The sequence below is a fragment of the Sminthopsis crassicaudata genome, chromosome 6, assembly GCF_048593235.1.
Source record: "Sminthopsis crassicaudata isolate SCR6 chromosome 6, ASM4859323v1, whole genome shotgun sequence".
In the NCBI taxonomy this organism is placed as follows: Eukaryota; Metazoa; Chordata; class Mammalia; order Dasyuromorphia; family Dasyuridae; genus Sminthopsis; species Sminthopsis crassicaudata.
This window is the reverse complement of record NC_133622.1, coordinates 141485402-141506589: the sequence shown is the minus strand read 5'-3', so window position 1 is coordinate 141506589 and position 21188 is coordinate 141485402. Positions and strand designations below refer to the sequence as shown.

At 31.5% G+C, this 21188-nt stretch overlaps 2 protein-coding genes across 8 annotated transcripts in view; one reads left to right on the top strand and one right to left on the bottom strand.

Annotated features, from left to right (window-relative positions):
* HPGDS (hematopoietic prostaglandin D synthase) overlaps positions 1–1935 on the top strand; it is a 37127-nt gene extending 35192 nt beyond the window's left edge. For both annotated transcript variants that reach the window (XM_074274546.1, XM_074274545.1), the window contains one exon: positions 1449–1935. In XM_074274546.1, coding sequence (XP_074130647.1) covers positions 1449–1613 — 165 coding nt within the window. In that variant the 3' untranslated portion in view covers positions 1614–1935. The remainder of the gene's footprint in view (positions 1–1448) is intronic.
* Positions 1936–2484: 549 nt separating this feature from the next.
* SMARCAD1 (SNF2 related chromatin remodeling ATPase with DExD box 1) overlaps positions 2485–21188 on the bottom strand; it is an 83299-nt gene continuing 64595 nt past the window's right edge. For all 6 annotated transcript variants that reach the window (XM_074274538.1, XM_074274539.1, XM_074274540.1 and 3 more), the window contains 11 exons: positions 20146–20221; positions 18612–18747; positions 17935–18072; positions 17096–17191; positions 16889–17006; positions 16581–16702; positions 12211–12399; positions 9037–9155; positions 7586–7768; positions 4702–4811; positions 2485–3832 (listed from right to left, as the gene is read on the bottom strand). In XM_074274538.1, coding sequence (XP_074130639.1) covers positions 3771–3832; positions 4702–4811; positions 7586–7768; positions 9037–9155; positions 12211–12399; positions 16581–16702; positions 16889–17006; positions 17096–17191; positions 17935–18072; positions 18612–18747; positions 20146–20221 — 1349 coding nt within the window. In that variant the 3' untranslated portion in view covers positions 2485–3770. The remainder of the gene's footprint in view (positions 3833–4701; positions 4812–7585; positions 7769–9036; positions 9156–12210; positions 12400–16580; positions 16703–16888; positions 17007–17095; positions 17192–17934; positions 18073–18611; positions 18748–20145; positions 20222–21188) is intronic.

The following is a 21188-nucleotide window of genomic DNA, read 5'->3' as shown; positions in this document are numbered from 1 at the left end:
TTTATGATAGTACAAGACCAAATCATTCCCACCAGTTACAGAAAGATTTTCCTTGAGGAGAAAAGATTTATTGATCAATGCAGATTATGTAAGGAAGCAGTAGAAACCATTATTTTAACGCCTACCAAATACCTAGACAAACACAACCACAAGGCCAGAATACATCAAAAATTATCTTTCCTAAACAGAACACTTCATATTGAAAATACAAAGCTGACAATATTGAGAATTCAAAAAATAAAACTGTATTATAATGGACCAGTCACAGAATTGTTGTCCATAACTGCCAGAACATAATCTTAATAACAATTTAAGGACATTTTCAATGTGAAACTGTATTTCAGGATATGCTGAGCTTATGAAACTCAAACTACATAGGTTTATACCCCCTTCATCCCATCTGCTACTGGAGTTGTCTTGAAGACCCTTTCAGTAAAGTTACAGAAAAAGATCCCAATATGGCCTGGTATGAGGGCTGCAGACGTGGGAACTGGACTATTGAAGCTCAAATCAGCCAAGGCTAGAACCACCATTAGGGAAGTATAGGCTCAGATATTGTTATTAACTCTTAGCCTATCATCTCACATTATTCTCTCCAACTCCTTCCAACACATTCCTCCCTCACTTATCACTTCACATTTCCTCGTCATAGGAATTCATAGGATTTTAGAACTGGAAAGGACCTTACAGTATCAACTCTTTATCTTACAGATGAACACTGTAAAAAATGAGATCACACAGCTCCATGAATTGATTTCTTCTCATTTTGCTCTATACTCTGCTCTCACCACTAAGAACAAGAACCTTTACAAAGTAAAAATTTATAAAACCTTTAGAAAAGTATCTAAAGGTTCTTTGAGAACTTTGTCATCAACTAACTTCTACCCAATTAAGCAGCAGAGATAACAAGGAGCAAATTCAAGAAACATGAGAAATCAGTGACAGAGAAAGGGGGGGGGTCTTTGGTGGAAAGAACGCGATTTCCTGGTTTGGGTTATTTTGAAGTCTTGAACAAGTCACCTCCCTTTGAACCTCAGTTCCCTTATCTGTAAAATAGGGGGAAGAGATTAGTTTACAATAGGGGGAAAAGACTAGTTTGTCTCAGCTCTAGAACTCAAGGTCCCATTACATATATATTCTATGATCTAAAGGCTCTTCTAGGGAGGATTTCATTTCTGTACCTATATCTCCATTTTTTTCTTCAGGGTACCCTTTATAGAAAGAATATTATCACTCCCACTCTGAAGTTCTCATTCCTTTCCTCCTGAAATAATTGTTTCCTGGAAATTGTCTCCTTGAAATTTTGGGGGAAATTATTTGGTTTTCACTAAGAGGCAAGGTGAAGATGAATGATTCTGCATTTAGTTAAGTCCTTTGAATACAATTCAGTTAGATTACTAGTTTATACACAAATGAAAACCTTAAGCAATTTTTTTCTTCTTCTTTAGGTAACCTGGGCTGATTTCTACTGGGACATTTGCAGCACCACACTTTTGGTCCTTAAAAATGACTTGTTGGACAAGCATCCTAAACTGGTAGCCTTACGAAAAAAAGTTCAAAGCATTCCTGTAATTTCTGACTGGATAAAACAGAGGCCAGAAACCAGAATGTAGACCAGCATTTGGTCTGGGGTTAGTTTTCTTCCCCTGGCTTGAACCATGTAAAAGCCATTCTTGGTTATGTTATATGTCTTCTAGAATAATAACTATAAATTTAAACATTTTCTCCACTACCTTTGAAATTGTTGGAAAAAATTAATTAATTAATATGGCATTAATTTCCCATTAATGCCATATGTTGTGTAAAACAAATCAAAAAAATATTTTGCTTCCAGTACTTTCTCCATGGGTATAGTAGACAGAGTACTAGATATAAAAGGATCAGGAACACCCAGGCTCAAAACCTGTATCTGACTCTAGACATGTGTCTTGGGGCAAATAATTAACCTCTCTGTGCCTAAGTCTTCTCATCTGTAAAATAAAACTCAATAACTTTTAAAGTCCCTTCTAGATCAAAAGCTATGATCCTAAATAGCTTTACTTCATTTACAATTGACACTCTCACTAGTAAATTTTAAGCTAATGGTCTCTCCTTCTAGAAAGCCCTCCTTAAATCCATATGTACACCAAATATAACTTGCTAGATCTATTTAGCTCCAACAAAAACATGCAACATGAATTGAACTATCACATGGGGGCCAACATTTTAAATGTGAAAAAGAAGTTCTCATAGTTCAGAAAGTTAAGAAATCATTGGCTTTACATTACCAAACAGTTTAAACAAACATCTAAATCAAAATATGATCAAAATTCCCATAATGTAACTCACTACTGTGAGACTTCTACTAACCTATCTCAAAAATTTTGAGGGGCTTCAGGTGATTTCAAATCATTTCAACATACATAGCAAGTTATTATTTCATATGTTTTCATTTGTAAATGTACAATCCCTTGCAAAATATTAACATCCTATAGGTTTTAACACTTTCCATTTATAAATAAGAGTTTATTTATAATAGTATTTACAGAATAGAAACAAAAACACATGAAGCTCACAAGTTACACAAAGAAATAGATGTACAATAAAAACAGCAATTTTGACTGACAATAGGCAAAATTTTATAGACTTCATAGAGAGATGGTATCCAAAAGACAACTTAAATTCTTCCAACTCTTCGCTATGTCACCTACACTGGAGTTCTAACTCTTCAGGAGTTATTATCCTGGAAACTGGTGAATTAAATCTTGATAGTGCTGTGGAGTTGATGATGTATTCATCTCAATGTCTCCACCCAGGATTTGTATTTAATTCCTTTGTAGTACCTAATGCTGCCTCAATCTATATTCACATTCAATAAGTGAATCTATTCTGCCAGCCTAGAAGAATTTCATCAACACTCTGTTGATGTATGGAGATGTGGCAGGAATAAATAATGATCTGGACAGCAAAAAAAAAAAAAAAAAAAGGCTGAAACAAGAGCATCGGGGCAGCAAATGCCGAGAGAAGCAAATGAAGAGGCATGCATAAGGCTAGCCAAAGGGATGTGCATAACTAGTGCAAAGCTAAGGGGAAGAACAAAAATTGAGTAATCCATAGTAATAATCCATCCATCTAGGAAAAAATCCAAGATGAGGATTTTTTCATTACTATTCTTAGGAAAACTAAACAGTCCTTAGACAAACAAGGAGATGAAGGGGGATGTTGGTAAAAGATCACAACCTTAAAATTCTTGTCAGAGTTCTTGATGACAATGGTGAGCATCTGCTTCAAACAGTAACAAAACTAAAGCTACATAATCTATACAGTTTTATTTGACTAAGTTAATATAAAAACAGTACTTCAAAAATGAGTTAAGACAGGCAAAACAAAACATAAGCATTGTCAAATAAGGCACATGTAAAAATCTACACACATTATCCAGTGAAAGACAGTATTATATATATTTGGAGGTAGAAATAATTACAAAAATACTGACATATCTAAAGCATTAGCAGATCTGTTACAAACAATCACCAACTAATCCCCATTTGGAAAACTGCTTTGTAAAATATGATTATTCAACATCTTAAGGACTACTTTTCTGTGGCAATTATATATTTCAGGTTTGAGCAACTGGAGAATTCATTTAGTGGCAAAAATCTTTCATACCATGAGAAATACAATATGGATATTATAAAAAGTTATAAATGTTCATAAATCCCATGGTCTTCAGTAATGTTTATGTCCTCGGGTGCACCAAGTTGGTATTTTCTCAATTTGAAATCCTTCTTTTAGAGGCCTAATGAAGTCTTTAGTAATGTAGCTATATCTGCAGGTACATTTCCTTCATCACCTGCAAAGGAAAAGAAATGTGAACATTCAGAGGTGGAACATTTTCATCACTGTACAAGGGAAAATAACCTAAACAGGCAAAGGCCTACTTAACACCATACAGGTCTTTGAAAAGTGGGGTCAGTCAAATTACAGCTAGATGCTCATTACTAATTTAGACACAGAAAGACAGAAGAGAATAAAAATTTTAAAGCAAATGTTATAAGAATTGAATACTATAGTTTTTTATGTTTTTCTTCCATTCAATTAAAACACCCCCAATAGGGGCAGCTAGGTGGCACAAGGGATAGAGTACCAGCCCTGAAGTCAGGAGGACCTGAGTTCAAATTTGGTCTCAGACACTTCCTAGCTGTGTGACCCTAGGGAAGTCACTTAACCCCAAGTGCTTCAGCATAAAGAAACAAACAAGCAAATAAATAAATAAATGAAAAATGAAGCGCCCCCAACCCCCACTTACTAGGTAGCTATGTGACCCTAAAGCAAATCACTTCACTTCTCTTGGCCTTACTTTCCTTAAGTATAAAATAGAGAAACTCATAGAAGCTACCTCACAGTAAATGTTATGAGAATCAAATAATATCATAGGTGTTTTTGAAAACTTTAAAGAACTAAGTGAAGAACATTATCTTCTACTATATATTATTAACTATATTAAGATATACAAACAGAATCAAACTACTAAAATTAAAAAAAAAAATTCTCACTGAAGTATATTTCAAACTTTTTATACAATGCTCATTTCAGTATGAATGTTTCTAAAAAGTCTAAAATAGAGAATGTTACTTTATTATAATTGTTATTACAATTTATTTTCTAGGATGCTAATTAAGTGGAACAAACAATTCTTTATGGAGCATACTAGGAACTTACCTTCATCTACTGTAGTCATATCTTGTTCTAGTTTCAGTTTCTGTTGGTTGATTTTGAGCATAGACTCTTCTATTGTTCCTTGACTTATTAACTTTATGACATGTACTTCTCTAAAATCAGAAGGAAAACAGGAAATTTTTATTATTCCTACTCGTTTGCACACAGCATATGTTATTACAAAACTTATTTTAGAGTTCTTAACAGATGTGTTAAAATTCCAAGTCTAATTGTAGGTTTAAATTTCAGATAGTGGGTTCTAGTTCTGCCTAAGCTGAAAACTCCCTCCTAGCCCCATCCTGTTCACTGGTCCTTAGTTTTCTACCTCTAAAATGGAGGGGAAGGGATCAGCTGGAAAGAGAAAACACTAAATGATATCTAAAATCTGTTCTGAATCTTTTAGATGAGTTCATGAAAAAATGGGTTCTTATTTCTGAAAAGAATTCAACAAAATATTTTCAAATAGCAAATTTATTTAAAATGAAAACTTCAGGGAAAGAATTTGATGAACTGATGCAGAGAAAAATGAACAGAATCTGAAGAATAAGTTATAAGATGATGAAAATAACTTAAAAGAAAACATCTGTGAAGGCCATTAGAACTTATTGTTTAGTAGAGATACAACACTGAGAAGAAGTGTAAGATGCAAGAAATACTTTCAGATGTGGCCAACACATTTCTTGAGTTGGCTATGTTTATTTGTTACAAGGAGCAGTATGGGCAAGAGAAGGCAGAGGAGTAGTATAAAATTACTGGGAAGAGGATAGATTTTTTTAAAAGTAAGAAGGAAAAAGAATATCACTAAAACTTAAAAAAGAAAAAAATTCCAAAGGGTATATAACCTAGGCAATTTTTGTCATTACTAAGTTAAATTTAATAAATCCTTTTAAAATAAATCAGAAGTTCATGGTTTCATATATGAGAAAAATTATTATTTCTCTTATTATTATTATTCTCTTTTATTATTGGGGAAATGAAGGATTTTTTCCTCTTCCTATTTCCTCAACTGTTTACTAGGTCAAATCAGCTCCTGAAGAATAGGTTAAGTTTGGATTACTTGTTCAGAGCTCACCCAAGTGGGGAAGCCTACTGGCTTCTATTCAGGCTTGGAGGAAGAGGATGTATATAAATCCTTTATCTAGTCTACCAGGAGATGTCGGTGGTCTGAGAGTAAGTGGCATCAAAATCATTTTCTCCTAGCCTCACAAGAAAATAGGCCCATCTCTTATTATAGTATCCATTCTTCTGATTTCCTGTTGACCAGAGTTGTTTGCTTTCTGTTGGAAACATTGACTCTTGCCAAGGCATGTAAGCATCAGTAGGTCACCATGACCCATCTTTGGTTCACAATAGATGGCCAAATGACCAATTCTTTTATCAATTATTTACTAGCCATAATTAATAAAGTTATTAAATCCATAGAAATTATGTTTCTCAAGCATTTTGTCATACATACAATCTTTTTCTTGGTTCTATGTAACTTTATAGGATGCTTGTGCTTGTTTACTAAGTTTTACATAATAAAAATGATCCACTTGGGCATGGTTCATAAAAAGAAATTTTTATCTTAAGTTTTTTGGGGTAGTTAAAAACTAGAATGAAAATAAATGCTCACTGATTGGAGAATGGCTATGCAAATTGTGGTATGAGAATTTAATAGAAAATTAGAAGCAATTAGAGCAATCTTGTACCATATACCTCAAAAACAAAAACAAACAAAAAAAATCACCAAAAAAAAAAAAAAACCCACATCAAAAAAAAATTAGAAGGAAAAAATGCCTTTCCCAATTACAGATAGGGGAAAATTTCATGATTAAAAAAAGGAAAAGAAAAATTCTTGATTACATACAATTAACAAAATTTTGCACAAACAAAATAGTTAAAATTAAAAGGGAAACAATTAAGTATATTTTTCTTTCCTTTTTTTCCCCTAATATGTTTCTGATTAGAGTGATCTCAAAGACCCTTAAGGAAGTGATTCAAATCTATAAGAAAAAGACTCTTTTTTTCAATAATCAAGAGATATGAGCAAGCAATTTTCAAGGGAATAAATGCAAACTATTAACAACCTTATGAATAAAATGACTTTATTTTTAAAATAATTATCTAAAATTAAATTAATTTTAAATTAAAATAAACATATATATATATATAAAACTTTACAGCAAGCAACCCAAAGGTTCTATCCCAGATTATTATAAATAACAAAGGGAAATAACAACCAATTAGGAGCTACAGAAAAGATACATTAATGCATTTTTGGTGAAGTTGTGAATGGGTCTATAAGTTATAGAAAGCAATTTGGCACTATCTCAAGAGAAAGTCACTAAACTATGCTTAGTTTTTGACCAAGCAATAGCACTAAAATCCAAAGAAATCAAAGAAAAAAAAGAGACTAAAATATTTTGTGAAAATACAAAAAATGTTTATAGCATATCTCTATTACAGAAAGGAAACTTAAGAAAGTGCCTATCAATTGGGGAATGGCTAACAGATTATGTTTTAAGAATGACAAAAAAAAAAAAAGACAAAACAAAATTTCAGAGAAATGTGACAACTTGTAAAAAAAAAAAAATGATGCAGAGGAAAATGAGCAGAATAAAATAATACTGTAGAGAAAGACTCAAGTACTCTGATCAATGGTCATCATCAACTGTGATTCCAAATGATCTATGCAACAGAGGTAATAGACAACACTCAGAAATAGAACTTAAATTTTCTGGCACCACTAATGTGGGAAGTTTGTTTTTTTTTTTTTTTTCTTTTGTGCTTGAGTACGCACATCTATTAAAATAATTTTTTTTCTTTTTTCAGGTTGAGGTGGTGGGTTGCTAAAGAAGGGGAGGCAAGAAGTCAGGACAGAAAGGGGAAAATTCAGTATACTTACTTAGTCTGACCTACTCTGTGGCATCGATCTTCAGCTTGTTTGTCATTGTATGGATTACAGTCAATATCATGAAGTATGACAACATTCGCAGAAGTCAAATTTATGCCAAGTCCACCAGCTTTTGTTGATAGAAGAAATATAAAGATATCCATGTCTGTATTGAACTGGTCAATTAGATGAATCCTAAAAAATGAATTCATAAATTTAAGATGTCAAAGAGAATATAAAAACACTTGAACTGGAAAAAACTATATAAAGTTCTATAAAAGCAAAATGCTTATAATACTACAAATGAAAAAATATTTTTGCCTGCAATGAATTAGTATATAACATTAAGATATAAGCTGCTATAAGCACAGACAGTAAACTTGCTAGTCAAAAAATTTTGTATCACTTGAAAAAAGGGAGGGATAAATATCTGAGTATGCATGAAGAAACTCAACCCATCTCTGCCAAAAAAACAAAAACAAAAACAAAAACAACCCAACCCAAAGCACACATGTGGATTGGTGTCATCTTCACAGTAATAGTTGAAGCTTTGCATAGTATTTGTAAAAGCTAAAAAAGTATGTATTTTAGTAATTAAAACTATAAATTTTACAATCCCCCTGAGCTCCATTTCCTGTTTTCTCCACTGACTCCTTTCTCCAAATTATATATTTATAAGTTTAAAGTATCTAGCCAGTTCAACCTCTCAAAAATAGTGTCATAACATTTAACAAAGAGTTGGACAAAGTTTTTTCCTTAGTGATGATATAGCCCCAAGACATTCTCCTTTATTTGTGGAACAAGATATTCTAAGTAGAAGGTATAATCATAATCACAGGGCTTAAAGACAAGGCAAAGGTAAAGTCCCCATCTGTTAATATTCTTTGGTTGGATCTTGGTTTTCCTTGTCCAGAATTAATGTTTCTTGGGTTGCTATTCCAAGGTTGGCATTGTTAAGAAATTTCACTAAGTTCCAGTTCATGTTTTAGTTTTGGGGTAATATATTATTCCACAACAGTTCTTAGAAATAATATCTTCAATAAGCAATTGTCCATAAATATGGTACTAATGAAATGACAATGCCAAAAATATTTTGAAAAAGATCTATTTAGTAATTACTATTAGAAAAATGACTCAACTTACAGAAAAATATTCTAAGTTCTAGAAATGCCTGGACTATTTCCTATTATCTTTTCTCCAAAAAAAAGCATTTAAATGCCATGAACAAAGTTTTTAAATTAACAATAACACAAAGACAAGAAATCTTAAATTGTTTTTAGTTGCAGTTTTTACCAGAAGAGAAATAAGAAAATGCATAATAAATGTTCTAAAGGCACTGGAACATATCAATTATCAAAGAAATTTTTATGTTTTTAGTTGCAGTTTTTACAAGAATAGAAATAAGAAAATGCCTAATAAATGTTCTAAAGACACTGAAAGAAATCAGTTGTAAAAATGCCAACCTTTCAGAAATTTGAGTCTTTCCATCCAATCTAAGATATCTATGCTGATGGTGTTTTAGAAGAACCTCTAAGATGTCCAGCATCATTGTGAACTGGCTAAATAATACAACCCTGTCACCCTATGAAAAGAAAGAAACAAATCAATTAAAATTCTAATTAGCATATAAACATTTTCAATATCTGGATTTTTATTGCATTCATTAGGCCAATTATTTACAGCACAAACCTTTTATTCCTTAAGAATGTAACCCTAAGTCTATTGGAGTTTTTCCTCTCCTTCATGGTTAAACAACAACAACAACAACAACAACAACAAAAAACTAAAGCTAGAATACTTAAGGATTTATTCTCAATTTAATATTTATTGCTAATACAAATGGCTAGGTACTAAGGATAAAAAAAAAAAATCAAGAATTCTGCCATCAAAAAAATTCTATCAAAGTTCATCATCTGCAGGCAAAAGTTGAAGGTCAAAAGTAACAGAGAAAGCAAGATAAAGTGTTGAGAAAAAGCCACCATCAAGTAAAATTGCAAGCTACTAAAAAAACCCACACAAATCATCAGCATTTCTCTATATTAACAACTGTGCAAAAGAAATAGAATAATTCCATTTAAAATAATTAAGGAAGGAATTAGAAGTACAAAAAATATAGCAGCAAGGAATTGGAAACTGAGTGGATGTGTATCAATTGGGGAATGGGTGAATAAGTTATGGAATATGAGCATACCTTTTTCTATAAGAAAAGACTCACACAAACTGATGCTGAGTGAAGTGAGCAGAACCAGAACATTACACAGTAAAAGCAATATTATGCAGATGATCAACTTTGATAGACTTTGCTCTTTTCAGCAAAGCAATAATGTAAGACAATTCCAATAGACTTGTGATAGAAAATGCCATCCACAACGAAAGAACAATTAGGAAGATTGAAAGCAGATGGAAGCATAGTATTTTCATCTATTTTTTCCCTTCCTTTCTCATGTTTTTTTCCTTTTGTTCTTATTTTTCTTACACAATATGACTAATACAGAAATGTTTAAAATGTTAAAAATTTGTTGACTTTGCTATTCTCAGCAATATAGTGATACATGACTACTCTGAAAGACATGATAAATGATGCTATGCATAACAAAGAAAGAACTGACAAATGTAAAACATTATTCTACATGTAACTGGGGAAAATAAGAATATAAAATAAAATGATTGTACATGCATAAACTATTTCAGATCATTCTGTCTTGGGGAAGTAAGAGAAGAGAAAAAAAATTATGGAACATTAAAAAACTTATGAAAATAAATGCTGAAAACTAACTTTAGATGTATTTTTTAAAATAAAATACTATTTAGTATTTTTTTTTAATGATCATCAGGATACTCTTAGAAAAACCTAGAAAGACTTCCATGAGCATCAGTAAGTAAGTAAGACATACTATATACAAAGTAACAACAATATTGTTAAGATGATCAGCTATGATTTTCAGCAATACACTGACCACCCAAGACAACTCTGAAGGACTTATGATGAAACTGCTATCCATCCCCTGAGAATTATGTGTGAATACAGATTGAAACATACTCTTTAAAACTTTATTTTTCTTGAAATGTTTTTTTTTAAAGGGGAAGAAGAAGACTATATTTTCTTTCACAACATGTTTTTTATGGAAAAAAGTTTTACATTAGTACATAAGTATAGTCTATATTGAATTGTTTGCATTCTCAATGAGGAAGGGTAGGAAGGGAGAAGAGGAAAGAAGTTGGAATTCAGAATTTTAAAAATAAATATTTAAAACTGCTTTTCCATATAACTGGAGAAAAATAATAAAAAAATAAAATAAAATAACAAAGGATAATATAAAATACTTGGTAGTGTTCCTATATGAAACAACATGAGCGCGATCTAAATAATTGGAATAACAGTAATAATAAATAGTTAAGGCAAGCTAATATAATAAAAATTACAATACTACCTAAATTAACTTATTCTTCAATGCCATAATAAAAAAAAATATAAAATATTGCTTTGTAGAACTTAAATAATAACAAAATTTATCTAGAGAACAAGAGCTACAACACTGGCAAATTTTGAAACAACAATTTTAGTTGACTGGTGAAGTGGAAAGCACTTGGTTTCCATGAAAACCAAGTAAAAGGTAAGAAAGAAAAGGTACCACATGTAGATGATGGGGTATGGTTGCAAAGGGAGAAGAAAAACAGAACAATAGCTTGAGATCAAATGAAGGATTGGGTCTGCTTTTAAATTTTTTTTTTAAATAATGTTCAACAGGATAGTTCAGAGCATTTATATGAAATAGAAAGAAAATAGCAGATAGTGAGAGATTGAAAATGAGAGTGCAACAAGAGTTAGCATCTCATTGGATATAATGAGAAGAAGAGGGATGAGTTAAAGATGAGATATAAATAACTCAGCTTGTGAGCCTGGGTGACTAAAAGGATGGTATTATTTTTGTAAGTAAGAAGAAAGTTAGGAGGACCTGGGCTTATGGAAAAGTTTAGAGATTTTCATATCAGTTCATTAATAAATTTACTACAAATGTAGTTCACCTAAAAAAAAAAAAAAGAAAAAAAGAAAATGAGAGTGAGAGGAAGGAAGAGCATCTGGAGGAAATGGAAAGGGACAAGACGAGAATTTTTGGCAAAAAGTCAAGTGCATATGTAAAATTTTCCAAAAACCAAAATTAGGTTACTTTCATACCTGGTTTTAGCTTCTTAAATCTTACCTTTTTAAATCTTTCTTAAGTTATACCTGTTTTCAGTTACTGAAAAACTATTCAAATTGAATAACTATTTTATATTCTTATCATTTTTAATTCACACATCTTATACTGAAATATATTAAGGATTGATTTTTTTTTGCCAACATAATGCAACAAATTATAATACAGTCCTACTAACACATAAGATTCAAAGTACATTAAATATAAAGTCATATAATGGACAATGCCCCAGCTTCAAAATAGTAATTTTACCATTCCAACAAAATTGTAAAACTAAAATATAATAGGAATTTGCAGTAATCAATAACATTCCATTATCTTACAAAAAGTAGCAGTCCTAGCAACTGCAGACTATGTTTAAAAAAAAAAAAAATCAAACTATTAAAAATGAAGGCTTGAGGATAAAGAAATACACAATGACTTATTTCTGAGTAATACCTTTTCTTTTAATTCAGATAAAATGCATTCTAGTTTCTTGAATTTCCCGGAGTCCAAAATGAGATCCATGTCTAACATAAAGTCATTGATATGTGCATACTGTTTACAAAGTAAATGTAGTTCAAAGTCTGTCATGACTTCCATGTCTTCAAAAATCAGGTCAGGATTAGCTTCACAATGTGTAGGTTCCTCAAAAGAAAAGAAATTTTATTTTAAAGTGCACTTTACAATACAATCATAGGAAACTAATCTCAAAAATTTCCTCAGTCCCTTGAAAAGCAGCATGATGTAGTTAATGGAGTCAAAAGACAAAGGTTCAAATCCTGCCCTTGAAATTAACTAGTTGTGTGGCTTTGGGCAAGTCACAATCTTGAGCCTCTGTTTTGCCATTTATAAATTAAGAAGTCTGAACTCAATGACTTCTAAAGTATGAGGGAACTCTAAATTAATTATAATACATTAGTAAACTAATATTAATACTAGTATACAAGCAAATAAGTACACAGCAGATACTAAATTATACAATATTCTAATGCCACTGATTTAGTAACTTGAATGAGTCACTGATAATATAGAAGTAGAAACTTCAATTGTAACCTATTTATTTAGCCAAGCAGTCTTTAATTCTTCAAAGCACAACCCTAAAAAACAATTTTTCACACTGATATACTAATCAGTGACTTTTTATATTACTAATTTTAGTAAAAGTTTAAAAGACTACAATTATAAAATAACCATAACCAATTCTATTTCTATCTTCAAACTTGGATATCCTTAATTGATTTTATAAAATGAAAATGAAATGAATAAATGAAATTCTAAACTTGTGAAACATCTCAAAAACACAAAAATATTTTGCAAGTTTTAAGTTCAATTTTCTTTGGCAGAAAAAAAAAGATGTAATAAAAGTAATCTTGCATTCATCACATATTCACTTACTACTTAATTTACATTTTTAAAAACTAAGAGAAGGTAAAATTCATTTCATTTCCATGGCTCCTACTCCCACAGAGATGTAAAATAAATAAAATGCCTATAGGCATGCAGAAACAAACAAAAAGTATGAATTCAAATGAAGCTATACAGTCAAGAACTTTCTGCATCAAAGCATGACATAACTAAAAGAAGACAGAGATGAGAATATTTTTTATTAATATAGGATTTCTTTTAAAAGTACAAAATTGAAAGAGAATGCTGACTTTGTAAAAGTATTTTTAAAAGGGATGGGTGTGTGTGTGTGTGTGTGTGTGTGTGTGTGTGTGTGTGTGTGTGTGTGTGAGAGAGAGAGAGACAGAGAGGGACAGACAGACAGACAGACAGACAGAAAGAAATGACTAATGAAAGAATAGGATATTTAACAAGAGTAAATAAATCTACCACTCTACCCACAGATACTGGAGAGACCTTGTCATATCTAGTAATGAAAAGGAATTAGGTTATGCAAACAAGCAAGTTAGATAATGGAAGTTAATTTAAAGTGATACATAAATTATTTCAGATTAAATTCTGCTAATAAACATTCGCCTATTTCTTAGAAGTTGGTCCTAAGCAGTCAAAGAATAGGAATAATTCTCAAAAAAAAAAAAAAAAAAAATGGAAAACTTAATAACTGTATAAAAATTCAATCAATCTTAAGTTTTTCTGTATACCCAGCAAATTGGCAAAGACAGAAACTATTTATTAATACTTGTAGGAATTTTTGAAAGACAGATACAGTAACGCACTGCAGATGGATCTGCGAATATAACCATCTTGGAAAGCAATTTGGAATTTAAGCAAAATAAAGTGGTTAAAATGTCTATGTCCTTTTGTCCTACCCTGCTAGGTAGTAGACACTCAAAGAGGTCACTGACAAAACTCCATAGACATCAAAATAATTACAGTAGCATTGTAGTAACAACATATTTGAAACTAATACTTGTGAACTGCAGAAAGGATGAAGAAATTTTAACACATGTGTAATGCAGTAATATTGTTCTATGGGGAATGATTAAAAAAAAGGAAGGCAAGGAATGACTATTTACATAGGATCTATTGTTTCAGGAACTGTGCTAAGTTTCACAAATATTATTTCAATGTAATTACTGGTCTTGCTGATTTTATTTTTCTCTTCTTCCTTTTAAAATGTTTCTATTACAATGGATGACTTTAGGGAAGAGGTGGGATACATGGAATAATTGATCACCAAAAAGATTGATAAAAATCTATTAAAATTTTACGGTTGCATATGTGCAAAAATGTGACAGCCCTTTTTGTAGTGGTAAGAAACAGGAAAGTGAGTGGATGCTCACCAGTTGGAGAATGGCTGAATAAATTATGGTATATGAATATTATGGAATATTGTTTTATAAGAAATGATCAGGAGAGTGATTTCAGAGAAGTCTGGAGAAATTTATATGAACTGATGCTGAGTGAAATGAGCAGAACCAGGAGAACACTGTACATGGCAACAAGAACATATGATGATCAATTCTGATGGATGTGGCTCTTTTCAACAATGAGATGATTCAGACTAGTTCCAATGATCTTGTGATAAAGAGAACCATCTACACCGAGAGAGAGGACTGTGGGAACTGAGCATAAATCACAACATCCTCTGATTTTTCTTCTTCAGCAAGATAATTGTATAAATATCTATACATATACTGGATTTAACATATATTTTTTACCATGTTTAACACATGTTGGATTATTTGCTATTTAGGGGAGGTGAAATTTGGAACACAAACAAGGTTTTGCAAGGATCAATGTTGAAAAATTATTCACAAAAAAGCTTTAATAAAAAAAATAATAATTTTTATGGTTAGTTATGTGATTTAGTAGAAAAATTAAAATTCAGGTTACTTTGGCAGAGGCTTTAAGAACCCAGGGTCATGTCTAAATTACAGGGAGAAGGGCAGAATAATGCTTAATGGTTTATTGGGGTTGTTTTTTCCTGGTAAATTATACTGGACACTTGTGAGGAAATTTTTCTTAATGTACTGTTACATTTAGGAGGATAATTTTATGTGGCAACCTCTCCACCCCCCAATTTGGCTTTGTCATGTGCAATCTTGGTTTAGCGGAGGCAGGAGAGTGCATGTTTCTCTCTATCCATCAAATGAGGGAATTGGATTTGATGAATGCTTCCCAAAATTATGTGGTAAAAGGAACCTATAGAAATTTTGAAGGAAAATTGTGGAAATTAAGCTTAGTGACATTCTAAAAATTTGTCACATATCAAGTATTTCATACTATTTAGAAAGAGAAAATAGTGAGTAGTGTAATTTCCTCCCAAGATTCATTAGAAATGCACATTGATGTGCTTTATAACATTTAGAGTAATAAATCAGAATAAAACTGAATTCTTAGAAGAGCATTATGATTCTGTGCAAACTTTCTATATAAGTTAAAGAAAATAAATGAAGAAATAGTTGGGCTTGGTTCACAAATTTCTGTGAATATAAATCACAAAAATTTGGGAATAAAAATAATTCTTTTTCCTTCTTTCTTTACAGAGAGAATTTTGTAAAACATTTAAACTTGCAAATGTTTTAAACATATTTTCAACTTCTTGAACATCAATACCTTTGATCAATACAAAACAATTAAACCTTCCTAATAACCATCACATCAGTTCATAAAATATCCTAACATCATTTGTGTATGTATCCATCAGAATCTTTTTTTTCATTTCTTTTTGCTGATTGTAATTAGTGCACATTAATGTTTCTCAGTTTCATTTTCATAAAGATTTTACAGAACTGCTTTGTATTTCTCATATTTGTTGATTTTTAATTCCATTAGTATAAAGTATAAGGTTATTTTGTATCTCTGTGTGTGTATACACACACCCACACATGCAAATATACACAAAATACTATGGTTATTTTTAAGTTTTTTTGCTATCAATATCCTTTTACTGTGTAGTCCAAACCAACAACATTTACTAAATCACTAAGTTTATTATTTTTTTTTTATTAACTTTTCCTGCATACTGTCAGCAAAAAGATTTTATAAAGCTGGCAATACAATCAGCAAAGAATAAGTAGATATAATAACATTGCCAAACACGCATTTAACTATTAGTGGGGCTGAGTCTTTTTCAAATGACTACTAACTACTACTTTTGCTTCTGACAATAATCTATTAATATATTACTCGGTTTTGACATAGTTTCTGACTTTCACAGAATTACATGCTATCAGAGCCAGAAGAGAACTTAGAGCATCTCTAATCCAAATAAATAAGGAAATGGAATACCTGAAAAATGAAATGACTTACTTAAGATCATATAGTAAACAAATAGAAGATTTGGGATTTGTAGCTTAGGAAAAGCGCTATAAATTGGAGAGTAAAGAGGATGCATACCATCATGAATTCATTCTTACCTTTAGCATCAGCTGTGACATTATTTTGAGTTTTTCGGCCGTGTAATACTGACGATGTAATAAAGGATGATTGGCCATTTTTCTTAACTGCATCATCACATTGCCCATTTCTGAGCTTTTCTCTGCAAGCCAGAAAAGTGCATACTAAAATTTAAATCTAATTATTATTTTAAATGATAGTAAATAATTCGATTTTTAAAAAATCCTTTTAGTTCATTAACCTAAAGAACAAAAAAAGAGCCACTATGCAACCACACATCAATAAACCAGTATATAAAATACATTGTTATTAAAAAATCAGGTTATACCCATGCCATTGATGGATTTCTTCATTTTGTTAAAAAGACCAAAGTATAACTGTTCCTGCTTTTCTGACATTGCACAGAGTTCAACACAGTCTTTTTTGGGAGGCAGCTGTTTTAGGACCTAAGAAAATAAAATGGGATATGTTGGTCTCCTAGTTTAAATAAAACAAAATATAATACTGCTAAACAATACACACAGGAAGAGATTACCTCTTCTTTTACTCTTCTCAGAATAAATGGCTTTATAATTTGCTTAGCATGTGCTATTCTCTCCTTTTCATATATACTTTGTTCTTCAGCTGATTTCTAATGGAAGAAAAAAATCCAAACTTAGAAAATCTCAACAATACAGATGATTTTTTTTTTAAGCATTCAAACACTCATAGATACTGGTCTCTTGGCTTCTCTTACAGCTCCATTCTAAGAGGGCCTTCCCTCTATCCAAATATTTGAAACTGATTCCAGGCAAGATGTAATTTTTAGATTATAATCTGCTTCATAAAGAAGACCTGGCTAAGTATTGTAATTTAAACTTTTGAGCACTTAATATTTTAGGAATTAAAAGCAATTGTTATTTCTGCTTATATAATACATACACACACAGAGAGAGACATATATATTTCTGTTTGAAATATATGTGCCAATTTGGCATTTTTCTTCTGCAATAAAGCCAAGTAATGAGGGTTCTCCCCCCCACCCCACCCCCAGCATATGATTGCTAAAAAATATGCTGCTCCGGTTTAGAGACTGGCTTTAATTTTCCAACGTTTTCCCAGCTATAGTTCATTTTAGATAAAAGAATCATAAATAACAGTTCAGTTTTTCCACCAAGAACTAATTCTAAATGGTTTAAATTTTCCCCTGAACAAATGAAAATTAAAAGGTATAAAGAATGAAAACTAGTCCTAGGTGTGTGTGTGTGTGAGAGTGAGAGTGAGAGAGAGAGAGAGAGAGAGAGAGAGAGAGAGAGAGAGAGAGAGAGAGAGAGAGAGAGAGAGAGAGAGAATATGAATGAATGAATGGAAGGGAGAGAGGTGTTCTCTGCTTACTGCTTTGGAAGAGAACATTCTTCTGATTTCACTGGTGCTACTACTGAACATATGAGGCATCACAAAATTCAACAGAGACATGAGTTCCAATAGATTATTCTGAACAGGAGTGCCTGTAAGTAGCAGACGATTCTTTGCCTATGACAAAGAAAGAAAAATATAAATTAGTATTTAAACACATGCACGCATGCACAAACATTCCCCTTTACCCAACATCTCATGAGTAAATATGCCAGTAATTTGTTCCAGAAAGATGTCAGAGATCACATATTTGCAACTTCCTCACTTTGCTGAGGAAAATGAGGTTAAATGATAACTTGCCCATGGTTATACAACCAATTAGCAGTATGGTTAGTTTGAAAATTCCATACTCTAGTCTCTTTGACCAGTAGCTTTTTTTCATAGCATGTAAATTTCCTTTTATGATAAAAAGAGTCAGAATATATAAGTCATTCAGATCAACAATTCAGGTCTAAACTTGTTCTACATTCAAGCTGACCATGCGAAATTTCCATCTTTGCTCCTTTTTTCCAAGGAGGTATGACACTTCTGCCATGTTGAGGGAAGAGGTTTTATACTTGATGTTCTTAAGGTATGTCTAATATAACAGTTAATACATTTGATTTGCAAGTTTTAAAAATTTGTAATTTATTAAGAACAGAAAAGGAATTGCATACATTAATGGTCATGAGGTGCTGGTAGCGCACAGAACCCATATTTTTCAACATGTGGCCCTCATCGAAGATTGCATAGTTAAGTTTCAGCCGTCGAAATAAACTGCGGTCATCTGAACTGCTGATTGCACAATTGTACCTGTTACAAATGAAAATTACAGGACAGTGTTCTAAGAGTTTAGACAATCCAGAGATCTATAAATTTTATAAAACATTTCATCCAAAAGGAAGTATTGACTTGATTAATTAGGAAAAAAAGGAATGGGAAGGATTCCCCTTCGAAGTAACTATGATAAAGATAAAAACTACTAATCAAAGAATAAATGAGGAAAAAGAAAATTCTATCATAATTTGTTCAATAAAGCTTCAAGTTATACCTATGAGTAGTCAGTCTGAAAGGGAAAGAAAAAATTAAGGACTTTCCTTAGACAACTTAAAGGTTTTTATCTGACAGGTTAAGAACAGTTCTGTATCTTTGTGATAAGATTAAATTTGGGGTTTTTGTTGTTTTTTTGAAATATCTATTTCTATTATCTATAATTTTTAAATTACGTGGTATTCAAAACAAAATAAAATAAAACAAAACAAAAACAAAACAAAAAATGCAAATCCACTGCTATAGGATCAACTTAGAAAATGACTTCTTGTTTGATCCTGAGGATAAAGTGAAAGGGAATCATGTCAAAAATTTTGACAGAATTTAAGAAGAAAAGTACTTTTTTTTTTTTTTTTTTTTTTTTTTTTTTACTAATTAGGAGAGTTTTAGTCAGAAATGAAAAAAATATTTTAAATAACAAATCTGATTGTAACTTTAAAAAGTGAGCTCTAACCAAATATGAGGATATATATAGCTGGGCATTGAATGATGGAATAAATTTAACACATCAAAATTGTAATAAATAGTTAAGCTAAATAAAATACCCAATATTTAGTTAACAAAAGATAGAAGCCTCAAATACTACACCGACAGCCCAAGACAACTAACATTCAACCAATAATTTACTAAAAGCCTAGTTTTACACTAGTATGCCAGGTATTATCTGTTAATATCATTAAGAGAAATATTTTTAACATTAGAAAAACCAGATAGAAATCAATGAAAAAAGCATATATTTAATAACCATATGGTTGCTTTATAATTCCTACTGCCTTCAATTTTTACTTATATAATGTTTTTTTTAAAATCTAACTACTGTGTATAAATTAACTACTCAAAGATGTGCCCTTAAATAAGCACATGAGCTATGAAAGCAGACAGATAAAAATAAAAGTAATGCAATGAACAAAGAGAATTAGCTCTCTTTTGTTGACTGACTGAATGTAAGCGTAACCAAATAATCAACATTTTCATACTGGATGTTGCTGACCTGAAAGGTGAGGTAAAAAGTCCGACCTGGAACTAAAAAAGCCCAATTGAGAAATGATCTCAAATTCTCAAATAAACTAAAATCATAATCATTGCCACTGCTCCTATTATATACTGCTTACTATTACAAAATTTTTTCTCGTCAATTTTCCTAATAATTTTAGTACTTACGTAGTCACAATCACATTGAAGTCTACAACTTTATTATGAATATCATATCTAAGCTGTTTGCGATCTTCTTGAGAACCTAGAGATAAAAATTTGTTTGGAAAAATTATCTTTTCAAGTTAAAATGCAATGAATTATGAATATTATTCATTCCCTATATTTCAATTAAATGACGAGGCAGTACAAGGTACTGTGTTAGGTTCTGGAGATATGAAGACAAAAATGAAATAGCCCTTGCTAGACTAGAAGTTTTCATTCTACCGGGGGACATGGCACAAACAGATGAGATGTAGAGAAAAATAAATACAGAAGGGAGGAAGGAATTTGAAGAGGGAGACCATTACAAATAAGAGGTATACAGTTAAGTCTGTATGGAAAGAGGCACAATTATATTCAAATGTGGCCTTTGACAGTTATAGCTGTGTAACTCAGGGCAAGTCCTCTTTGCTTCAGTTTCTTCATCTGTAAAATGAGCTAGAGAAGGAAATGGAAAACCACTCCAATATCGGTGCCAAGAAAAACCCTAAGAGGAGTCATTAAAAGTCAGACATGACTTAAAAAATGACTATACAACAAAGAAGGATATAGTTGAGAGGGGAAAGCATGAGAGTGGTGAGACTACTTAGGAAGTTTATAATGGGCAAAGCAACAGAGTGTTATAGTAGACTATAAAAAGATTACATGCCTTTAATTCAACAAGCATTTATTAAGTACTTTATATGAAGCTTAGTGAGTGATAACATTACATAATCAAGGGCTGACCTTGAATCAGGAAGGCCTGGATTCTTTTCAGGCCATGTACAAATATTCCCTGTAGAAATGGAGGAAAAAGCACTTAATTGCTTAACAATAAGGGATGAGCTGCTGATCTGTTTTAGTGAAGTGACTTTCCTTCCTGGAGAAATTCCCTATATTAATTAAATTCTAGGTCTAGGCCACCTCTCATCTCACACATTCAAATATATAAGCAGCAGCATTAAAAAATAAAATAAAATAAAAGGCTGGGGCAGTGTTTATCTTCAAGAAATTAGAATCTGATTACAGAA